The following is a 19732-nucleotide window of genomic DNA, read 5'->3' as shown; positions in this document are numbered from 1 at the left end:
GTAGGCGCGCTATACTTATTATAGGCGATTAATAAGGCGGCTTTTATATTAACCTGGGCTATAAACCTTAAATAAGTATAGCGGGCTATATAGTATATAATTATCTAGAAAAAAATTAAAAAGTAAATTATTTATATAGCTAAACTTTTATATTTATGCGAATAGTACTACTCTATATTAATATCTTAATTAAACTATATTATTATAATATAGCGCTTATACTTATACGCTAATAGGGCTTAATTTACTTAAATATATTTTTATTATTTCTTTATAATATTATAATATTAAAGACTTACTTTTTTAAGCTAGGCTAGGCGCTTATATATCTTAAGTACTATCGCTATTATCGCTATTATCGCTTATAATATTATTAATTAGCCTTAAGTAGCTATATTATTACCGCTGCTATAAGTATTATTAATATTATTTCCGTTATTATTTATTACTTACTATAATGCCTACTATAAGGCTATAGTATAGGTATTTAACGTCTTATAGGAGGCATTAGCGATTATATTAAATTAAAGCTTATAGGCGGGCTAGACTTTATTATAGTCGCGTATTAGCCTAGGCTATAAACGGTAGTTAAGTATAGTAAGCTCTATAGTATAGGATTAGCTAGAAAAGAATAGGGGTAGAGATAGCTTTATAGTTAGAGAAAATAGGCTTTATAAATAATATTACTTTAAATATATTATTAAGTTATAAACCTTAATTAAGTATAGTAGGCTATATATTATAAGATTAACTTAGGTTATTTAATTTTATAGGGAGGGTTATACTTATAGTAAAATATAACTATGCCCTTAATATTACTTTTAATAGAAATAAGGCTTTTATTAATAAAGGCCCTTTAATATTATATTAATTACTATAGGTTCCTCCCCTTAATTATATTATAGTTAAATAATATAATTAAGGATAATATATTAATAATAATATTTATATATATTTTAGAGTAATCTTAAGCTATTATAGCTTCTAGACTTAAATCAGCTATAAAGGTTATAATATCTATTATAGTATATTAATATTATATATATATATATAAAATAGCTAGCGTAATATAAAAGTAAGGCGCGGGCTTAGAAAAATATAGAATATTTATATAGTTTATACTTCTTATTTATATAGCTAATATTACTTTTAATAAATTTTCTTTTAAATATTAAATAACTTACTTAAGCTTATATAATAATAAATAAATAAATATTATAGCTTTACTTATAGGATCTTAATAGGTTATAACTCTAGTAAAGTTAAGGCTGACTGAATTAAAAAATAAGAAAGCTATAAGAAAGCTTTAAGATAGGGGGGCCACGAAGTTATGGGGCGGTACGTTAGTTCGTAGCTGCGGGGTATTACGAACATGGTCTACTGTCCGTGACCCCTCCTCGCTGGGTGTCGAACGCGCGGAGTGGAACAGTGGGAAAGTAATCGAGAAGCCGAGCCCAGTCGTATGAACAACAGAGCGCGCAAAAGCTTATGCTGCACTAGAATGAATGGCGAAGCTGGCCTGGTCAGCTGCCTCGTTGACCGCGTGGCAACCAGGGTGAGAGGCAGCTCCTGAAACTTGTCACGACATGTCACCTAACGAGCCCGTTTCTCTAGCTGCCGCATCGCACAGGTGCTGCTGGCCGCTCCTTCGACAAGGACGAGATTCTCCAGATAACACGCTCTACTCTGCTTGATCTGAGCTACTCCAACCTCACCATCGTGCTTGGATCCTTGTTGAACCTCCTCGAAGACATAACTCGGTCGTACACCCCTGTTGCCGCCCACCCGACTCATGTCTTGCGATCGGAAGTCTATGTAGTTGGTCTTTTGGCTGATTGCTGCTCTTCGTCATGGGGTGCTACATCGGACAACACCGGGAAGACCAGCGCGGCAAGACGACCGATCCCGAAGCCCATAGATGACGTACTCGTCAATCGTGTGTTCGATATCGCCAGACAGGTTCTGGAGCCCATTCCAGACAATTATATTCTACCCGCGGAAGCTCTTCTGGAGCAGATTTCAGATCGCAACATTCGCATCCCCCGAGCTCCCAACGCCTCGCAGCAGAAGCATGACGTGTCGACTTCCGATGCAGCATGCGTCGAGGAATGTCTTGCCGAACTAGATGTCTACATCAAGGCCGTGGTGGAGTACGTTTCGGCATCGAACTGGTCGACGTCCTTTGCCTACTTCAGGAACGTAGTCTACAACATACGGACCACATCGTTCGCAGAAGCGAGCGCCGAACTGTCCAGCTCCGCTCAGGCAGCTGAGGTACCGGCCCTTGTGATCCTGCGTCTGATGTCGTTCCTCTGGGTTGATGCCTCAAAGCTGGGTCATGTTATCCAAGAACTATGTTCCAGCTATCTGCACTTTAGGCGGTCTTGTCAAAACACGGTCGCCGTCGTCTTGCCATTGCTCATCACGCGCTGGATAAACCGTTTCCCTGACCAGTTCATGCGGCTCCATTTAATGCACAAACGACTAGATGGTGGTGCAGACACGCTGTTTGACATGACGCAGACGGTGGGGGACAATGGAAAGAGGAAGGCCGTCTTCTATCCGCTGCAGATGACGCTCCTCCTCCTCCTCCCCGATGTCTTCCAGGTTGCCAGCAACATGAGGGAGGCCAAGAGTAATAACATGGTCAAAAAGGTCGCCTTTCTGGACTTGCTCAGGAAAGCGCTTCGCAACGGCAACGAGCGAGCCGCGTATTGTCTGGTCACCCTTCTCCGCGCCGCACGACATTTTGATGCTGAACATGACTCCGCTTTGGTCAGTTATGCCATGGACGTGCAGAATGAAGTACGCGATGCACTTTTCGGCTCCCCGCCAGGCCTACCCCCAGTCCTTAGCTTCGATCAAGACATCATCACGGGTGCATTTGCGAGCCTGGTTCATCTCAATCTGCATGGCAGCATCGACACCCTGCTTCGCACTTGCATAGCGCAGACATCGACAGAGAAGTTTAAGATCGCCGTCGTACAGAGTTGCACCTACTTTGCAGGTCAAGCCCATGCACTCAAGTGTGATGGCTTGTTCAATACTGCCATTCCCTTTATGAGAGCCCAGTTCGAGGTCTGTTGTCAGTTAGCCGGCTATCATGTGTATGTACTAACGCTCGCTAGGCTAATTGCAACCGCATTGCGACCACACAGGGGGACGAACAGAAGCTGAGCGGTACATTGCTAATACTATCCATACTGGAGTTTTTGGATGCATTCCCGGGGCCTCTGCTTGGGGAGATGTCGCGCATGTCTCTGAACGACGGCTTCCTGAGGCCCTTCCTCTTATGTGTGCTGTCGCCAGACCCATCGATACGGCGGCTGGCTGCCCGAGTCGCGAAACGGGTCTTTGCCAACATCGGCAACAAGCACCAGGTACCTGAAGGTAGATTTGATTCGAGTATGGATGATCTGAGGACTCTATTGTGGAAGCAAGGGTAAGTCTGACCAGCCACGTGCGTGGCAACAACCTGGTGTGAAGCGCTTTGCTCTAACTGCCCGCAGCTCTGATGTGCTGCTGGAAATTTGCAGCCGCATCGACACAGATGATGGCGAGGGTGTGCTGGAGCTGTATGGTGTCCTTGAATCCCGTGTGACCCTGGTCAAGGCCATCCCTGTGCGTGAAACCCCCTACAACCTGGTCTTGTTATCGCTCGCCAACCAGGACGTGTCTGCTAACTATAGTAGAGCTTGGTAGACGAAATCGATGCCTCAATCGATGCTGAGTTCGCGTCGCCTCTCGAGACCACTCTGTTGGTATCGCTGTGTACCCCCGACATCGAGGTATGCCAGAACGTAACTGCCTGCATCGGGATGCTCCTGGAAGAACACGCGGTGCGAAATACTGCTGATTCCGCCCGGGCTCTCACTTGGGTGTCATACAATCGCGCTGTATATCACGATCTCGCCTCTCCCGAGTTCCGCTTCACTGGCCTCGTTGCCTTTCAGAAGAGGATGCGTGGGCTCCTTCGGCGCCTGCAACATCCGACCTTGGGCATCCTGGCTGCATGGGAGGCCGCATTTGATAAGTGGCTTCACCTAGCCAAAGAAGTGTCAACGGCTCCTGTCGACGGTATTGACGACAAGTTGCTAGCTGAGTGGCGGAACTTCTCTGGCTTTCTGGCCTCGTTGGGTGGCATTTGCATCGCCGATAAAGGCCCACCGCTCGAGGAACCGTTTTCCGAGGATATGCGATGGATTGACCGGGTGTGCTCCGACCATTATGAAGAATCACCTCTCGCACGCTATCTGAGGCTCAGCATTCAGCTCCTTGGCTGCTCCAATGTCAAGGTTCGCGAGGCAATGCGGGACGTACTGTCCAGCGAAATACCGCCCATCCTATACCCGCCACTGTTCAGAGCTCTCGAATCGGAGCTGGATGTGCTCCTAACAGGGGCTCTTGCTTCAGTCGAGAAGGGGCACGAAAGCGAGATAATATTTGCTGAGCAAGCAGCCTCAGTCCTCAAAGCAATGGTCGAGAGACTTGAGAGCACAGCAGATCTTGGTGCCTCCTCATCCGTGCACCTGGGTGCCCTCACGCTAAACTTGGCCAGGTTCATTGATGGGGTGCAAGACATCATGAGCATGCAGAGGGTAAAAATCCGGATCTGCAACCTCTGCGAGGCGGTAACGAAGCGAAAGGAGTATTTGAATCTCCGTGATGACGTTCGGATCAGGAACCAGCTACTGGAGTACATTTTCGGCTGGATAGCGAGGCCACATCCCACGAAGATAGATCATCAGCATTCCTCGGGCCCTCGGTATGACGACGGGCGAAGAATACAGAGGGACCTTGACAAGGCTTGCCTTAAATGTCTCGCGGATCTTACTTGTCGGCTTCCGCTCCAGCCCCTCGACAACCAGCCAGATGCCGACACGAGCGAAATGAAGTCCCAAATGTTTCACACGTACTTCAACAGGTTTCTGTCGCTGCTGAACTATGAGACCAAGGACTCAGGCAAGCTAGAGTACCCCCCTATTGCGGCAGCTCGCGAGGAGACCATGACCAACTCAGACTTGGTAATCACGATACTCTCGAACCTCTTGAGCGCGAATATCGACGTTGGTCTTAAACACTCGTTGAACATCGGATACCACGAGAACATTGAGATTCGCGCGGCATTCATCAAAGTTCTATACAACATCTTGCTTCAAGGGAAGGAGTTCAGCAGCCTCACAGATTTGGCCGTGAGCGAGAAGTATGAGGCGCTTCTCAATGTCAGTTCTGTCAAGCCGGGAATCTCTATTGTTCCATTCGCTGACATTCGGTTGAGCTCCTAACGACGGACCTCTCCCTTGTAGTTTCGATGAGCTCAATCTGCCCACCTTCCGAGGTCGATGAGCTCACTGTTTGCCTGCTGACGATTTTCGAGCAAAGAGGGCTCCTTTTTGATCTTTTTGAAGCCCTGGTTCAGTATGAGGTTGAACAGACTGGTACGAGGAGTAGACCGCTCGCAGCCTATTCGATCTTTACCCATGTCGTAGACGCACTGACTTTACAGCAGAGAATGAGACCGAGCTTTTGCGAAGGACTTCTGTTGCGACGAAACTGCTTTCCCTCTATGCCAAATGGAAAGGCGTCGCCTACTTGCGGGCTACTCTACACAATGTTCTTGAGAGGCTGATGATCACATCACAAGATCTTGACCTTGAACTTGATCCGGCCCGGGTGGGGTCAGAAGAAGAGTTGCAGAAAAACGCGATCCAGCTGCAAATCGTAGCTAAAGTTTTCATGGACGATATCTGTGCCTCAGAACTTCTGGTTCCATCGTCATTCCGGAGAATTTGCTGCATTGTAAGTTGCCTTCGCTGACTCCGTATGAGCGCCATTAACGCTTTGCAACGTAGATATCCGATACTGTCTCACATCGATTTCCAAACGCCAAGTACACAGCTGTCGGCGCCTTCATGTTTCTGCGGTTCATCTGCCCAGCAATCGTGGCACCCGAGTCCGAGGGTCTTGTATCAACCGTTCCCACCAAAGAGATGCGTCGTGGACTATTGTTGATTGCCAAGGTCATACAAAACCTGGCTAATAATGTGCTGTTTGGCACTAAGGAGCCTTACATGTTTCCTCTGAATCCTTTCCTGGTCCAGAACATAGGTTTCGTGACAACATTCCTCAGTCGCATCTCCGTGAGTCTTCCAATGTTCCGGGCTCCCTTCGGCTCTAGGGCTAATCTTAGCCGCAGGAACCCACCGAGCCCATGGAAGACCCGGAAAGCACCGTACTTGTCGATTTCGGATCTTGTGTCGCAATTCATCGGTTTTTATACGATCACTGGGATCACCTCCGCCAAACACTAGTTTCCCGGGACAAACGAGTTGTCATCCGCAACCTGGGTGAGCTGTCTCGTGGCTCACCCACCATCTTGGAGCCACTGCGGAACCTCATTGCGGATCTTGGTCCTCCGCCGTTGGCAATGTCATGGAATCGACCACAAATTTCTACAAACTCCCCACCACTGTACTCTCGGTTCCAGAACTTCATGTTGCGGAATGCTTTCAAAGGCACGGAGTCGTTCCTTACGACTCGGGCCGTGTACGACGGGGGCGAGAGCAAGGTCATAACCAAATCCCGGTAGAGGTATTTGTTCTGACACGAGTATAGGATGGTCTTTCCATTGTGTGCGTGATCTTGCGACATATTGAAAACGAAAGTATCGACTACAACATGCTTCTCTACAGCTATCTGAAGGTAAGCTGGTCTCCCGACATTGAGACACTATGGTGAGGCAACGAGAGGCCTCGCCATATCCCCGATAATGATGCAGGAGCCCTAAGTAGCACGTCGATATCTTGCATAGAATGCTGACCGCGCGTCAAAGATTGCAAGCAGGCTTTGGCAAGAACCCTTTGGCCTTTTTATCGATGCTACCTGTTACAATGGGCGAGGGGAGCCACCGGACGACTTCTTCACGAACCTTGACCTTCTGACACCCTCCGAGATGTCACTAAACCTTTCTAGGATATACATATACAATATGAACAGCGCATTCAAGTAAGAGCCGACGGACATGGCCCGCCGATGGACACCAGCTCTGACATTTGACACAGGAGGTGTTTACGGCGACTGCTTCGGGTCTCCACCAGGAATGACGGCAGTGTTTTCCATCCAGACAATGTGAACTACCATCTGATAGGCAGCTTACAAGACCTGCAAGCGCATTTCCACTTGAGCCAGCTTCACCTACCCAAAGAAACAATCAGCGTTGTTACCGACACACGCTACATGTTTCAACCTGTCACTCGGCTTTCCAAGTCCAAGGGCAAGGTGGAAGTGATCATTAAGGTTGGCAGTCAGTTCGTACAGATTACAACCGCGAAGAGACAAGAAGTACTGTCAGGCTCTCGTCTCAGCAGTACCGTGAACGACATTTTTCGGCTTGGCGAGGTTGATGAGGCGGCAACAACGGTCCAGCCAGAGGATGAGCTGTCCTTCGGACTTCGCGCGGATGGAGGCAAGGTTGTCATGTGTTTCACAAGCCCCAAGAAGGCGGATGTGCTTCAGACCATTCGAACCGCGAAGGGAAAGCACGGCAAGGAAAGCAGGGTCCACAAGCCATTCGAGAGATTGATCCGACCTCAGGATGTCCCTGGTACCATGCTCAACCTCGCTTTCACGAATCTAGCGAGCCCAGACCATGTCCTCCGACTTGCATCTTACAATCTCCTCGGTGCGCTGTGCCGTGCATTCGACTTCGACGCCTCGTCAAAGTTAGTTTGTGTTAAGGGTAAGTCGGAGGTCCTGTCCGCTTTCTTTGAGCGGAAATAATAACCCTCGTACTATCATCGTGCGACAACCGATCGATGCCGCTGACTATTTGAAGATCTCTCGGTCCCCGCAGACCCCACGGGCTTCATAGTCAGCATGAGCAAGGAGTTGGCAAGAACCGAACCTCAGCTCACAGCAGACTTCCTCACCGAGTTCTTTGTCAGCTGGGAGAGCTTCGCAGACGAGCAAAAACCTCTCAGCCTGGAGTACATGGCACCATGGCTGCCTGGCCTCCGCACCAACGTACTGATTTGCGAGTCGGAAGGTGAAAAGGGGCGCGAAAAGGTGGCTGGCTTACTCCGGAAAGTCATTGACTTGATCGTATTTGAGCCTGGCTTGGCCCATGCTCTTGAGCACTACGTCTGGCCCTCAATCGCCCAAGACGAGCAACTGTTGGACATCTTCTTAGACGAACTTATCAAGGCGGGCTTGAGTTATGACAGCCGACCGGATATTCTGGAGGTGTTTTCATCGGCCGTGGTCGGCCTGAGGACCATGAGTCTCCGCGGTAAAGTGTTGTCACGGCTTCGCAAGGCACTCAACCGCTCCTCACTGCGACCCACCCGGTTCCTGGCAGAGAATGCAGTCTGGACTGAGATATGCGTCCTCTTGCAGTTCTGCTTGGCACTGTCATTCAACAGCGGGGTCCAGTCGGTCATGTTTCTGCCTGAAGTATTCCACATCGTTACCATGATCGCCAACACCGGCGGACAGGACGTGCGGGTGCTCGTCTATAGGCTACTGGTCAACACCATACACGCAGGCTGCTCGTCCTTTACCCTCGATGATGCCAGCCTCTCGAAGCTGAGATCTTGCCTCGACTTTCTGTGCGAGCCCAAGGGGGACATTTTCTCCTTGCCTCCCGTGCTCTCGCGTGATGGCGCCTCCGTGTCTACTACAGCACAGGATGCGGCATCGCATTTGGCAGCGACAGAGAGCCTGGCTGCCGTGCTGTCAGAGGCGTGCTCCGTGGCGGCGCCGTCTGTCGACATTGCCAATGCCTGGCGGGCCCGATGGATGAGCCTGGTGGCAAGCACTGCGTTCCAGAACAACCCAGCCGTTCAGCCGCGGGCATTCACCGTCATGGGCTTCCTTGCCCGCGAGGAAGTCGACGACGATCTCCTTTACCAAATCCTGGTCGCCCTACGGAGCAGTGTCGGCCAGTTTGGAGAAGACGGCAATAGCGAGATGCTGGTCTCCATTATTACCTCACTGTCCAAGATGATGGCGAAGTTGCCATCAGCGTCACGGTACGGCCTTCAGCTGTTTTGGCTGGCCATGTCTCTAGTCCGTCTGGTGCCGCCAGGGCTGTTCAATTGCGCGGCACAGTTTCTGGAGGCGGTCCTCATCAACATTGGGACAACCGGGAACGCGAGGGGTGAGAGAATGGTGCCACTGCTGTTGCAATGCCGGGCCCAGCTGGAAGAGGCGGCGTTACCTCTTGACGATGCATACGGCATCTGCTTTGACAAGGAGGATTTTCACTTTGCGGTCTGCGCCTGCCTGGTGCGGGGGCTCACAGACACCATCACCAGACGAATGGCAATCCGTGTCCTGTCGGCCTTCCTGGAAATGACATCTTGGGCAGCTGGCGCGTCGCCTGCTGAACCGACTCACACGATCCAGGGCTCGCCATACCTTGCCCTGATGCTCGCCCGTTGCATCGGCCACGAGGACTTCATGGACTCTCTGTGGTGGGCGGACTCTGGGCGTAACGGGCTCGCGGACATGATTGACACTCGCGGTGCCAGTGACACGAGTGCCGCAAAGGACCAAGAGGTCTTACTCGCGGCGGCGATTGAGCTTGTCGACTTTCACTTACTCGAGGACGCAGCCCAGACGCGAAGCTTGCAATGGCTGAACAAACTCGCATCGGACCGGCCTCGTGTTTTTGTCACATTGTAGGTTCTGCGAGACACAGACCAGAGACACACTTTGCGGCTGACTGTAGCACAGGTGCGGCGCCATGCCATCCATTCTCGATGATGTCCTCCTTCACGGCCAGGAGTCGACAGCTCTCGAGGCTGCACACACGCTGCTCAGGACGCTGACATCAAGCAAAGAATACGCAGCGGCCATGGCGTCCAACGAGCCGCTCAACGACGCTCTCGACGACATGGGCTTCGGCGGCCTTTGGAGATATCCGTCTCAGACGTCCTTGGACGATGTCAAGCACGAGTGCTTCAGTCTGACAGAGAAGTTGATTGAGGTGAGTACAAGGACCTAGGTGGCCAGTGTCGCATGCATGAACAGGAGAAGCTGACTGGGGTCCCCTATAGCTCATTGTGATATGAGATTGCCACATCGCGTCCATAGGTAGTTAGTACGTGCTTCCTACCTTAGCACCTACTTTGCGCCTCAGCAGGTACGAAAGGTAGGTGGTACCTCAGTTTGCTAGGTATTTATTCCCTGGCGCCAACTACCGGAAAGTAAATAAGAACGGACTGCGGACTACGCGCTGCAAATTGCATCCGACACAGCGTTGCACATTCAACGATGGCGCCTAGAGTTGCGTTCTTTTGGGAGTCGTTGTTTTGCCAATAGAGAGGCAAATATGGAGCATGAAGGTGACATGGCGCCGTGCCAGGCAAGTAACCCGATATCGGGGCCTCTAGCGCGTCCGGTACCTCGATAGAGTCATACGTTTGCCTATGTGATCATCCCACTCCCACTACCCACAGCGGCCCCTAGGAACACTACCAAATTCTATTGAGCGACTTTGTTAAGCCGCCGCGTCGCACGTCTCTCTATTCTTTTCCCTTCTCTCGCTCTTCTACTTCGTGCCGTACGTGTTATCGCCCAGTCCGATTGTGGGCGCCTGCCTCTCGCAACATCGCTGCCAGCAATCGCAGCACCCGGGCCGCCATCAAATCGCTGGACTCGCGCCTCTCCAGAACCTAAGACCGACAATGGTGTCGGGCGAGGGGCATTCGCCTCAGAAGCTGTCCATCTTGGGCGAGCCAAATATCGTCGCCGACTTTGGGCTCTGGCCGGCCTACGTCGCAACAGATCTTCTCGAGCACTCGCCGTCCTCTACCTATGTCCTCATCACCGATACGAACCTACACGAGAGGTACGTCCCGCCGTTCCAGCAATGGTTCCAGGCCAACAAAGGCGCCACGGCCACCCGCCTCCTGACCTACGCGATCCCGCCGGGCGAGGCGTCCAAGTGTCGCCAAACCAAGGCCGAGATCGAGGACTGGATGCTGTCGCAGCAATGCACGAGAGATACCGTCATCATTGCGCTCGGTGGAGGCGTCATTGGCGACATGATAGGTTATGTCGCGGCGACCTTCATGCGTGGAATCCGATTCGTGCAGGTTCCCACCACCTTGCTAGCCATGGTCGACTCCTCCATTGGCGGCAAGACCGCCATCGACACCCCCATGGGCAAGAACCTCGTTGGTGCTTTTTGGCAGCCCCGTCGCATCTTCATCGACCTCGCCTTCCTCGATACTTTGCCTGTGCGCGAGTTCATTAACGGCATGGCCGAGGTGATCAAGACGGCTGCCATCTGGGATGAGGCCGAGTTTACGGCCCTGGAGCAGTCCGCGGCTGACATCTTGGCTTGTATCCGTTCACGGGGCCCGAATCGGCTGCATCCCATCCAGGACTCCCTGAAACGAATCGTTATCGGCTCGGCAAGGGTCAAAGCCGAGGTTGTATCTAGTGACGAGCGTGAGGGCGGCCTGCGTAACCTTCTCAATTTTGGCCACTCCATCGGTCATGCCATAGAAGCCATTCTGACCCCTCAACTACTGCATGGTGAGGCAGTGGCAATCGGCATGGTCAAGGAGGCCGAACTGGCCCGCTTTCTCGGCGTGCTGCGACCTCACGCTGTGGCGAGACTTTCCAAGTGCATCGCCGCGTACGGTCTTCCCACGAGCCTTCAAGACAAGCGCGTGATCAAGCTTACCGCCGGCAAGCAATGCCCGGTCGACATCATGTTGCAGAAAATGGCCGTCGATAAGAAGAACGACGGCGGCCAGAAAAAGATTGTCCTGCTGTCAGCAATCGGCAAAACCCACGAGCCCAAGGCTAGCGCCGTGGCAGACCAAAGCATCAGGACGATCCTATCGGCTTCGATCTCTATCACTCCAGGTGTTCCCGATTCACTCAAGGTCACCGTTACACCCCCTGGCTCCAAGAGCATTTCCAACCGCGCGCTTGTGCTGGCGGCCCTTGGCTCCGGGCGCTGTCGCATCAAGAATCTACTTCATTCCGACGATACACAGTACATGCTCTCTGCCATCGCGCAGCTCGGCGGCGCATCCTATGCTTGGCGAGATGCCGGCGAGGTGCTTGAAGTTCAGGGCAGGGCGGGCCAACTCAAGGCAAGCAACGACGCTCTATATATTGGCAATGCCGGCACCGCGTCTCGCTTTTTAACGACCGTCGTTGCTCTCTGCACGGCCACGACCACGGCCAGCTCGACTGTCTTGACCGGCAATGCTCGGATGAAAACGCGCCCCATCGGACCCCTTGTCGACGCTCTGCGGTTGAATGGCGTCGAGATCGAGTATCTGGAGCAGGAAAAGAGCCTGCCAATCAGGGTGGATGCCGCTGGCGGGCTCAAGGGAGGTGTCATCGAGCTTGCCGCGACGGTATCCTCCCAATATGTCTCTTCGATCCTCATGGCGGCGCCATATGCCAAGAACCCCGTCACGCTTCGCCTCGTGGGTGGCAAGCCGATCTCGCAGCCGTACATCGACATGACAATCTCTATGATGCGCTCCTTCGGCGTTATTGTGACGAAGTCCACGACCGAAGCGGACACGTACCACATTCCACAGGCCTCGTACCAGAACCCTGTCGAATACATCATCGAGAGCGACGCCAGTTCAGCCACGTACCCTCTTGCCGTTGCAGCCATCACAGGGACGTCGTGCACGGTGCCCAATATCGGATCGGAGTCACTCCAGGGTGATGCGCGGTTTGCGATTGATGTGTTGCGGCCCATGGGCTGTCTCGTTCACCAAACGGCGACTTCGACGACTGTTACCGGCCCAAAGGTTGGGTCTCTCAAGGCGCTTCCGCATATCGACATGGAGCCCATGACCGACGCCTTCTTGACGGCATCCGTGCTTGCCGCAGTCGCTGACGGCATGACCCAGATTACCGGCATCGCGAATCAGCGCGTAAAAGAATGCAACCGCATCGAGGCCATGAAGGATCAATTGGCCAAGTTTGGTGTCCACTGCAATGAACTCGACGATGGCATCGAGATTCACGGAGTACCACTGGGTGATATCCGCCAGCCGGCCCTTGGTGTCCATTGTTATGACGACCACCGTGTGGCCATGAGCTTCAGTGTTCTTTCCGTGGTGTCACCAAGTCCTACGGTCATCACCGAGCGCGAATGTGTCGGCAAAACGTGGCCGGGATGGTGGGATGTGCTCTCACGCTGTTTCCAGGTCGACTTGGACGGTTCTGATCTGGGGACATCTGCTCACCGCGAGGTCAAGCCGGATGCAAAACTAGAAAGCTCCATCATCGTTATCGGCATGAGAGGCGCAGGCAAGACCACCGCGGGGCGATGGATGGCCAATCTTCTCGGTTGGCATTTCGTGGACCTCGATCAGGAGCTGGAGAAGCGGTCAGGACAGACTATCCCCGACATGATCAATGGCTCTCGGGGCTGGGACGGCTTTCGCGAGGACGAATTGGCACTGCTCCGCGACGTCATTGACAACCAGGCCCAGAGTCACGTCTTCTCATGTGGCGGAGGTATCGTCGAAACTCCGGACGCTAGGGAACTTCTCATGGACTACTGCCGTAACGGTGGTCGAGTTGTGCTGATACACCGCGACACTGATAAGGTTGTGGAATACCTCATGAAAGACAAAACCCGACCGGCGTACACCAGCGAGATCCGTCAGGTCTACTTGAAACGCAAACAGTGGTACGACGCATGCTGCAACTTTATCTACTACAGCCCACACACCAATGATTTCGGTTGCAGCTCGGGGATCCCCGAGGACTTTGAGCGATTCGTGGCCGCGTTGAGTGGGAAAGCTTCACAATTGGAAAGCTTGGTGGGGAGGCAGCAGAGTTTCTTCGTGTCACTAACGCTGCCTGACCTCGCTGCCGCGTCGCATGTGATCCCTCGTGTGGTTGTCGGCGCAGACGCCGTTGAACTTCGAGTGGATCTTCTGGCGGACAGAAGTCCAGACGCCGTCATAGCTCAAGTATCGATATTGCGATATGCAGCCAAAATGCCCATCATCTTCACGGTCCGCAGCGAGTCACAGGGGGGGGGGTTCCCTGACAACGACCATGACGCACGACTTGAGCTCTACCAATTGGGTCTCAAGTTGGGCGTCGAGTATCTGGACGTTGAGCTGACCGTGCCCGATGGCACAATCCAGTCGATTACCGACCAAAAAGGAAATACGCGAATCATCGCCTCGCACCACGATCCTCCCGCAGCTCTCTCGTGGGAGAACGCGTCTTGGATTCCATACTACAACAAAGCTCTTCAGTTCGGCGACATAATCAAGCTGGTCGGAGTGGCAGCGACCATGGAAGACAATTTTCACCTGATGAACTTCAAAAGTCGCATGTCGGCAGAACAGAAGACTCCACTGATTGCCATAAACATGGGGCGGGCAGGAAAGCTAAGTCGCGTTCTCAATGGCTTTCTTACTCCGGTATCTCATCCAGACCTGCCCTTCAAGGCGGCGCCAGGCCAGATGTCAGCAGCCGAGATCTGGCAAAGCCTAACCCTGTTGGGCGAAATGGATCCTTTGCGGTTCTACCTCTTCGGAAAGCCAATTGCCCAATCCAGATCACCCGCACTTCACAACAGCCTCTTCCGGTTGACAGGGCTCCCGCACGAATATGAGCGACTGGAGACTGACAAAGCCGCTAGTCTACGGGGCATCTTGCGCGGTTCAGACTTCGGCGGCGCCTCCGTCACTATCCCCCTGAAGCGGGACGTTATGGAGCTCGTGGATGAACTCACTCCCGCCGCCCAGACCATCGGCGCGGTCAACACTATAGTACCCATCAATGGCAAAGATGGCCGTCGCCTTGTCGGCGACAACACAGACTGGAAGGGTATGGTCTTTACATTGGCCCGCGGCGGGGTGACCACGCCTGGACTGGACTCATGTGCAATGGTTGTGGGCTCTGGGGGCACGACAAGGGCTGCAATCTTTGCGCTTCGGTCAATGGGGTTTAGCTCCATTTACGTTGTTGGTCGCGACCCGGCAAAGGTTCAGGATCTGATTGGAAATTTTCCTAGCGACTACAATCTTCGAGTCGTCGCCAGTGCCTCGGACATTCATGGCATGAAGCGAGGCCCGTCTGTCATGATCAGTACTATTCCAGCGGATAGGCCTATCGACCCGGTGGTAAAGGAGCTTGTAAAGCTGGCAATGGCACAAGGCGACAGAGCCAGTCAAAGTCGTGTGCTGCTCGAAATGGCATACAAGCCACGCAGTACTCCTGTTATGCAATTGGCTGAGGAAGCGGGAGGTTGGACTGCTATCCCAGGTCTGGAGGTGCTGTCATCGCAGGGTTGGTATCAGGTACGTGCTATGTTCTCACTTACCCTCGCTGCATGTAATCGTATTAACATAGGCCTTCCTCGCAGTTCGAGCTGTGGACCGGCATTACCCCCTGTTACGAAGACGCTCGGAACGCCGTTTTGGGCTCCGCTCAGGAAGTGTAGGGCAGTTGCTGCAAACATCGCCCTCAATCAGGCATACATGAGTGGACATTTCGCAATTACAAATTACGGATGTTGGACCACTCGAAACTCAGCCTTTTGTTGCCCATATTTACTCACTCATGGATCCATTACGTCAGTTTGACACGCCGACAGGCAAATCAGCAGGATTTCCTATCATCTTGCGGCTCTTGCCAAATTCCGTTCGTTCATCAATAAAAGAGGTATCTTTCTATGCCTAATGTCACTAGTGCATTTTCGTCGTGTCGCGCACGCGTCTCCATCAATGCGCTTGTTCCACACTCGCATGCATTCCATGCCTTCACCCATATCGTACAACTAAACTTGATTAACATGTTTTCCCATGCCAGAAGACCGAAAACTCTGGGCAGCCAAATAAAATCGCCGTATTCTCCACGCTCTTTTATCTAAAACCTCATTCCAATGATATTACAAGTCCGAATACAAGCCAGCCCAGTAGAAACCAGCGATTAAGTGGCTCGCTGCTACCGCAACGGCGAAGCAGCCATCAGCGTACGACAAGCTGGCGTAAAGAGCGTAACACTAAAACCATCGGCACTGTGAGCCGCAGAAATGGCAGGTTTCATTCAGTACCCACTGAATGGCTCGAACCGTGCCACGGGAGGAGATTCTCAACCCGGCTCCACCGCGTCGATCAAGACATCACCACAGCATCACCAACGCCGAGAAGGGGTGGTGACGATGAGCCTCGGCGAGGCGCACCTGATAGACAAAGCTGCGCCGACAAGCCGTGCCGTGCGTCCCAGCAGCTTTGCTTGGTTCTGCGCGGAGGTGGGGACGTTGCTTTTGGATGGCTCGGACCTCAAGATGTCCGATGCGTTTCCAAGGCGCCTGTGCAGCGATGATGTTGACAAGCGGCTCAGCTCCGTGGATCGATGCACGGTGATGTCAGCGGTCGCGGGCGATCAGGCATTGTGACGTCAGCGCAGAGCGGGGTGGACCCTGCAGTCTGCAAGAGGACCCTTGGGTCCACAAAAGCGGGACGCCGTCTTTCTGTCCCGCTAGTGGTCACTTCTGCCCTGAGCACAGCGTCGTCATGACTGGTAATGGAAGGGGTAAGACTGGGGGAGCCACGCTGCCCTAGCCAGAGCTGTTGAACAGTTACCACCTAACCACCTCCACGGCGACGGTGCTTTCCAGGAAGTTCCACATCGGGGTGGCACACCCTGTAATGTCGCGTCAGAGCATCCGCTCGGCTGAACGTCTTCTCATCAGTGCACAGGTCGCATCGGACCTTGAGTTTGCGGGCGTTGTGGATGGTGTCCTCGTGCCTTGTCAAGTCGTATGGCCTCGAGAAGATTGTGCCGCACGGCTTTCCAGTGCTTGGATTAATCCGATCGCAGCGATGCGGGCCGGCCTGGGTGTTGAGCAAGGTCGACGTCATTCCCAGGTCCCGGCTGCTACCAATGCCCTGCGTGTGCCTGTGACCCTCCCGCTTGTGTTTCTGTAGCAGTGATGGTGTCTCGAATCTGAGCGTACAACCATGATACGTGCAGGTGTACGTGCCACCTTCGGCACCTGTGGCGGCCGGGCGTGTCAAATTTGAAGGCGTGTTGAGCCTGGATCCAACAGAGCTTGAGCCCGACGAGCTGAGTCGGGGGGGGGTGTCGTGCCTTAACCCAGAGCGTGAGATGAACGGATACTGCTGCGGCACCTGAATACCAAGGGAAGCTTGAGATGGCATGAGCGCCATGGCGGCAGCTGAGCTCCCGTCGTTGGTCTGCAGGTACGATTCGTCTACCCCTGGCTCCAGAATGCCTTTGGCCAACGCATCCATGCCGTAGCTGGCCGGATCTTGAGGGAACAAGGGAAAGTTTGTCTCGTTGTCCGCATCGGTGAATTCGAGAACGGCATCCTTGGGCGAGATGGTCTTCGGCGTCTCAGGCTCCAAGATACGATCATGCTGAGCAACCATCTGAGGGTCCTGCGTCGCTCTGGTTTGCTTCCCCAAGCCTCGGGTATTGCTGAGGGAGTAGTCTGAAGAGGTGTCGTGCATAGGAGGCGCCGCAAATGGAGACCCAGTACGAAATGGTGACCGGGCGCGTGATATGGAAGAGGAAGGAGAATGCGCCGCACTAAGATGGTGACTGTTTGCTGCACTGATGCGCTGGGTGAAGAGATCGTTGGTGGGCGAGGTAACAGGCACCCGTGGGGGCGATGTCGATGTGATGGTGAAGTTCGGATTGTACAACTCATCGCCATAAACGTCGGTCATTGTTCTGTCCAATTTCGGAACATTGACAAAACCTGCGAAATCGATGAGCACAAAGTCTCCAACATCGCGACCTGGCCCAAGATGACCCGGTGACGTACCGTTTCTCCTCCTGTCTGCTTGGTCCGCAGTCTCACCGATGCCCGGCGTCGCAGGTGAATCTCCTGCAATAGAGCTGGCTACCGACGTTGGGTGCGAAGCGTTGTGTCCAGCGGGGAATTCCGGTGCCGGCAGGAGGCCTCTATCGATCCGGGCTTTTCTCGACGGAGCGACCGCTAACGGGTACGCCATCTCGGACAGGGCCCCGTCAAAGCTGTGAAAGTTGGTGTAATGGTTCATGGACTTAGGAAGCTGATAAACTGAGCCTCCATGAGCGACGGCGGTTGCGTCGTGTGTGTGCATGTCGGGAAGATTGTCGACGGCGGAATCGTTGATGGCGATCTGAGGATTTGAGGTGGAGCCCGCGAAAGGAGACGCTGGGCCGGTCGTGGAGGCGAGCGATGAGAGGGACGACTCGCGCTGGTGAGAGTACCGACCAAGCCTCGGTGTGAACTGGGCGGGCGAGGCCCAACTGTCGGGCTGCATGTGTTCACTGGTCAGGACGATATCGTCGCTGCCTTCGGGCAGATCAAAACTTGACGAGGGCAGCGGTAGTTCGTCCGAGGCGAATGAAGTGAAGTGACGGTCCTGTTGCTGCTGGTGCTGCTGCTGGTGCTGGTCGTCTGTGAAGAGGTAATGGTGATTGTTGGTCTGAGGTTGGCCATAGAGGGAGATCATGATGATCAAGGACCTGGAGTTTAGAGGTTGCGAGTCGGATCCATCTTAAGGCCAGTGGCAAAAATCAGGACGGGCACGCGTTTATAAAGCAGACAGGGCCGGCAGGGCCGGCCACGGCGTCAGAGGCACGGCCATGGTGCCGGGGGACCGATGAGTCGTCCTGTGGTTTTTTCCCTTTGCATGCAGGACGGGAAGAAGGGGGGGTGGACGCCAAATCGCTAGGAGGGGGGGTGAAGAGTGCCGACATGGAAGGGGGTGGAATTCAAGTACGACCACTACGTACCCGATTACACAATCGGCCCCGCAGAGCCCGAGACCCTGATTCCACCGCGGCCGCCTACTAAGGTAGGGAGGGTTGTTGCGTCCCGGCCAAGGCAACTACCTCTAGGTACCTTTAGGCTGCGGGGGTACTGGGTACCTTGCCTTTTCCCTCGCACGGCTTCGGGACTGTGTTTCTTCCCCCTCTCGAGTGATTGTCTGCCGGCGTGACTTAAGGTACGACGTCGCCAGGGTCGCTAATAATACCTACTACGTACTGACTATGCGGGGTTCCCTTTAACACACAGCGAGACCATGACGCCATGGATCATCATGGCGGTGGCATGGTGCCTGATGCATGCCATGACCGGACGCTGGCCAACTGGGCACGGAAGTCAGGCTTCCTGCGGCAGGCTGGAGGAGACGAACCACTGCGGCTCACACGCTTGCAGCGCTCCGCCAGCCGCCATCCAGCGGGCCAGCGCAGCGCAGCGCAGCACGGGCAGGGTCGTGAGCGCCCTCGCCTTCAGGTGGGCAGCCTAGGCTCGGTGCAGCGAGTTCGAGGCGCCCGGCACGAACGGTGGGAGCCTGCCGCTTGCTCCCTCCATTCGTTCGACATGATGATTTCACGATGCTTTGGCAGACCGTTCCACTTTTTTTTCTTCACAGGGCCGTCTCGTTGGTGGATCAGTGCCATATCGACGTCATCTCTTTCGCACTGTATTCGGCGCAATCCCCGGTACTGGTAGACGTCGGTACCTTGGGTACTGTGAAGCCGACTACGTAAGGTACTTGGTGCAGCCCAGAAGGGCCCTCTTGCCGCGAGATCCCGGTTTGGCACACATTCCTGGTCTGAAATCTGGGCAACAGCGATGACGTCTTCCAGCTTCATGAAGCGGATTCGGCGGTTGGCCACGCTCCCCGCGCACTCGGGTCGGATGTCATCGAACAGTTTGGAAGCTCTTCTTTTTTTGTTCAGTTCTTCAGTCTCG

The 19732-nt window shown here is 53.4% G+C and overlaps 3 protein-coding genes across 4 annotated transcripts; 2 read left to right on the top strand and 1 right to left on the bottom strand.

The window, feature by feature from the left end:
* Window positions 1–1501: 1501 nt before the first annotated feature.
* IRA2 (Ras GTPase activating protein ira2) lies at window positions 1502–10073 on the top strand (the record flags this gene model as incomplete). Its single annotated transcript, XM_047983757.1, has 15 exons — window positions 1502–1555; window positions 1615–3078; window positions 3129–3442; window positions 3510–3621; window positions 3693–5222; window positions 5279–5438; window positions 5510–5799; window positions 5853–6140; window positions 6197–6568; window positions 6616–6702; window positions 6833–7005; window positions 7062–7738; window positions 7835–9680; window positions 9736–9988; window positions 10059–10073. 15 exons carry the CDS (start codon window positions 1502–1504, stop codon window positions 10071–10073), a joined length of 7635 nt encoding a protein of 2544 aa, XP_047839729.1.
* A 615-nt stretch (window positions 10074–10688) lies between these two features.
* ARO1 (3-dehydroquinate dehydratase (3-dehydroquinase)) lies at window positions 10689–15454 on the top strand (the record flags this gene model as incomplete). Its single annotated transcript, XM_047983756.1, has 2 exons — window positions 10689–15311; window positions 15377–15454. 2 exons carry the CDS (start codon window positions 10689–10691, stop codon window positions 15452–15454), a joined length of 4701 nt encoding a protein of 1566 aa, XP_047839728.1.
* Window positions 15455–15635: 181 nt separating this feature from the next.
* On the bottom strand, window positions 15636–18771 carry JDV02_002700 (uncharacterized protein). 2 transcript variants are annotated; one of them, XM_047983754.1, is made up of 2 exons: window positions 17807–18771; window positions 15636–17740 (listed from the first exon to the last, which is right to left on the bottom strand). In XM_047983754.1, exons 1-2 carry the CDS (start codon window positions 18480–18482, stop codon window positions 16602–16604), a joined length of 1815 nt encoding a protein of 604 aa, XP_047839726.1. In that variant the 5' UTR covers window positions 18483–18771; the 3' UTR covers window positions 15636–16601. The 2 variants fall into 2 exon arrangements, with proteins under 2 accessions (XP_047839726.1, XP_047839727.1); XM_047983755.1 differs by having other exon boundaries at window positions 15636–18771.
* Between the last annotated feature and the right edge of the window lie 961 nt (window positions 18772–19732).

Source organism: Purpureocillium takamizusanense, chromosome 2, assembly GCF_022605165.1.
Source record: "Purpureocillium takamizusanense chromosome 2, complete sequence".
Classification (NCBI taxonomy): domain Eukaryota; kingdom Fungi; phylum Ascomycota; class Sordariomycetes; order Hypocreales; family Ophiocordycipitaceae; genus Purpureocillium; species Purpureocillium takamizusanense.
This window is presented reverse-complemented; position numbering and strand designations above follow the sequence as displayed.

Bases quoted from the DNA above. Each gene is read 5' to 3' on its own strand.
- JDV02_002700 (XM_047983755.1), bottom strand. From the start codon at position 18,482: ATGATCTCCCTCTATGGCCAACCTCAGACCAACAATCACCATTACCTC.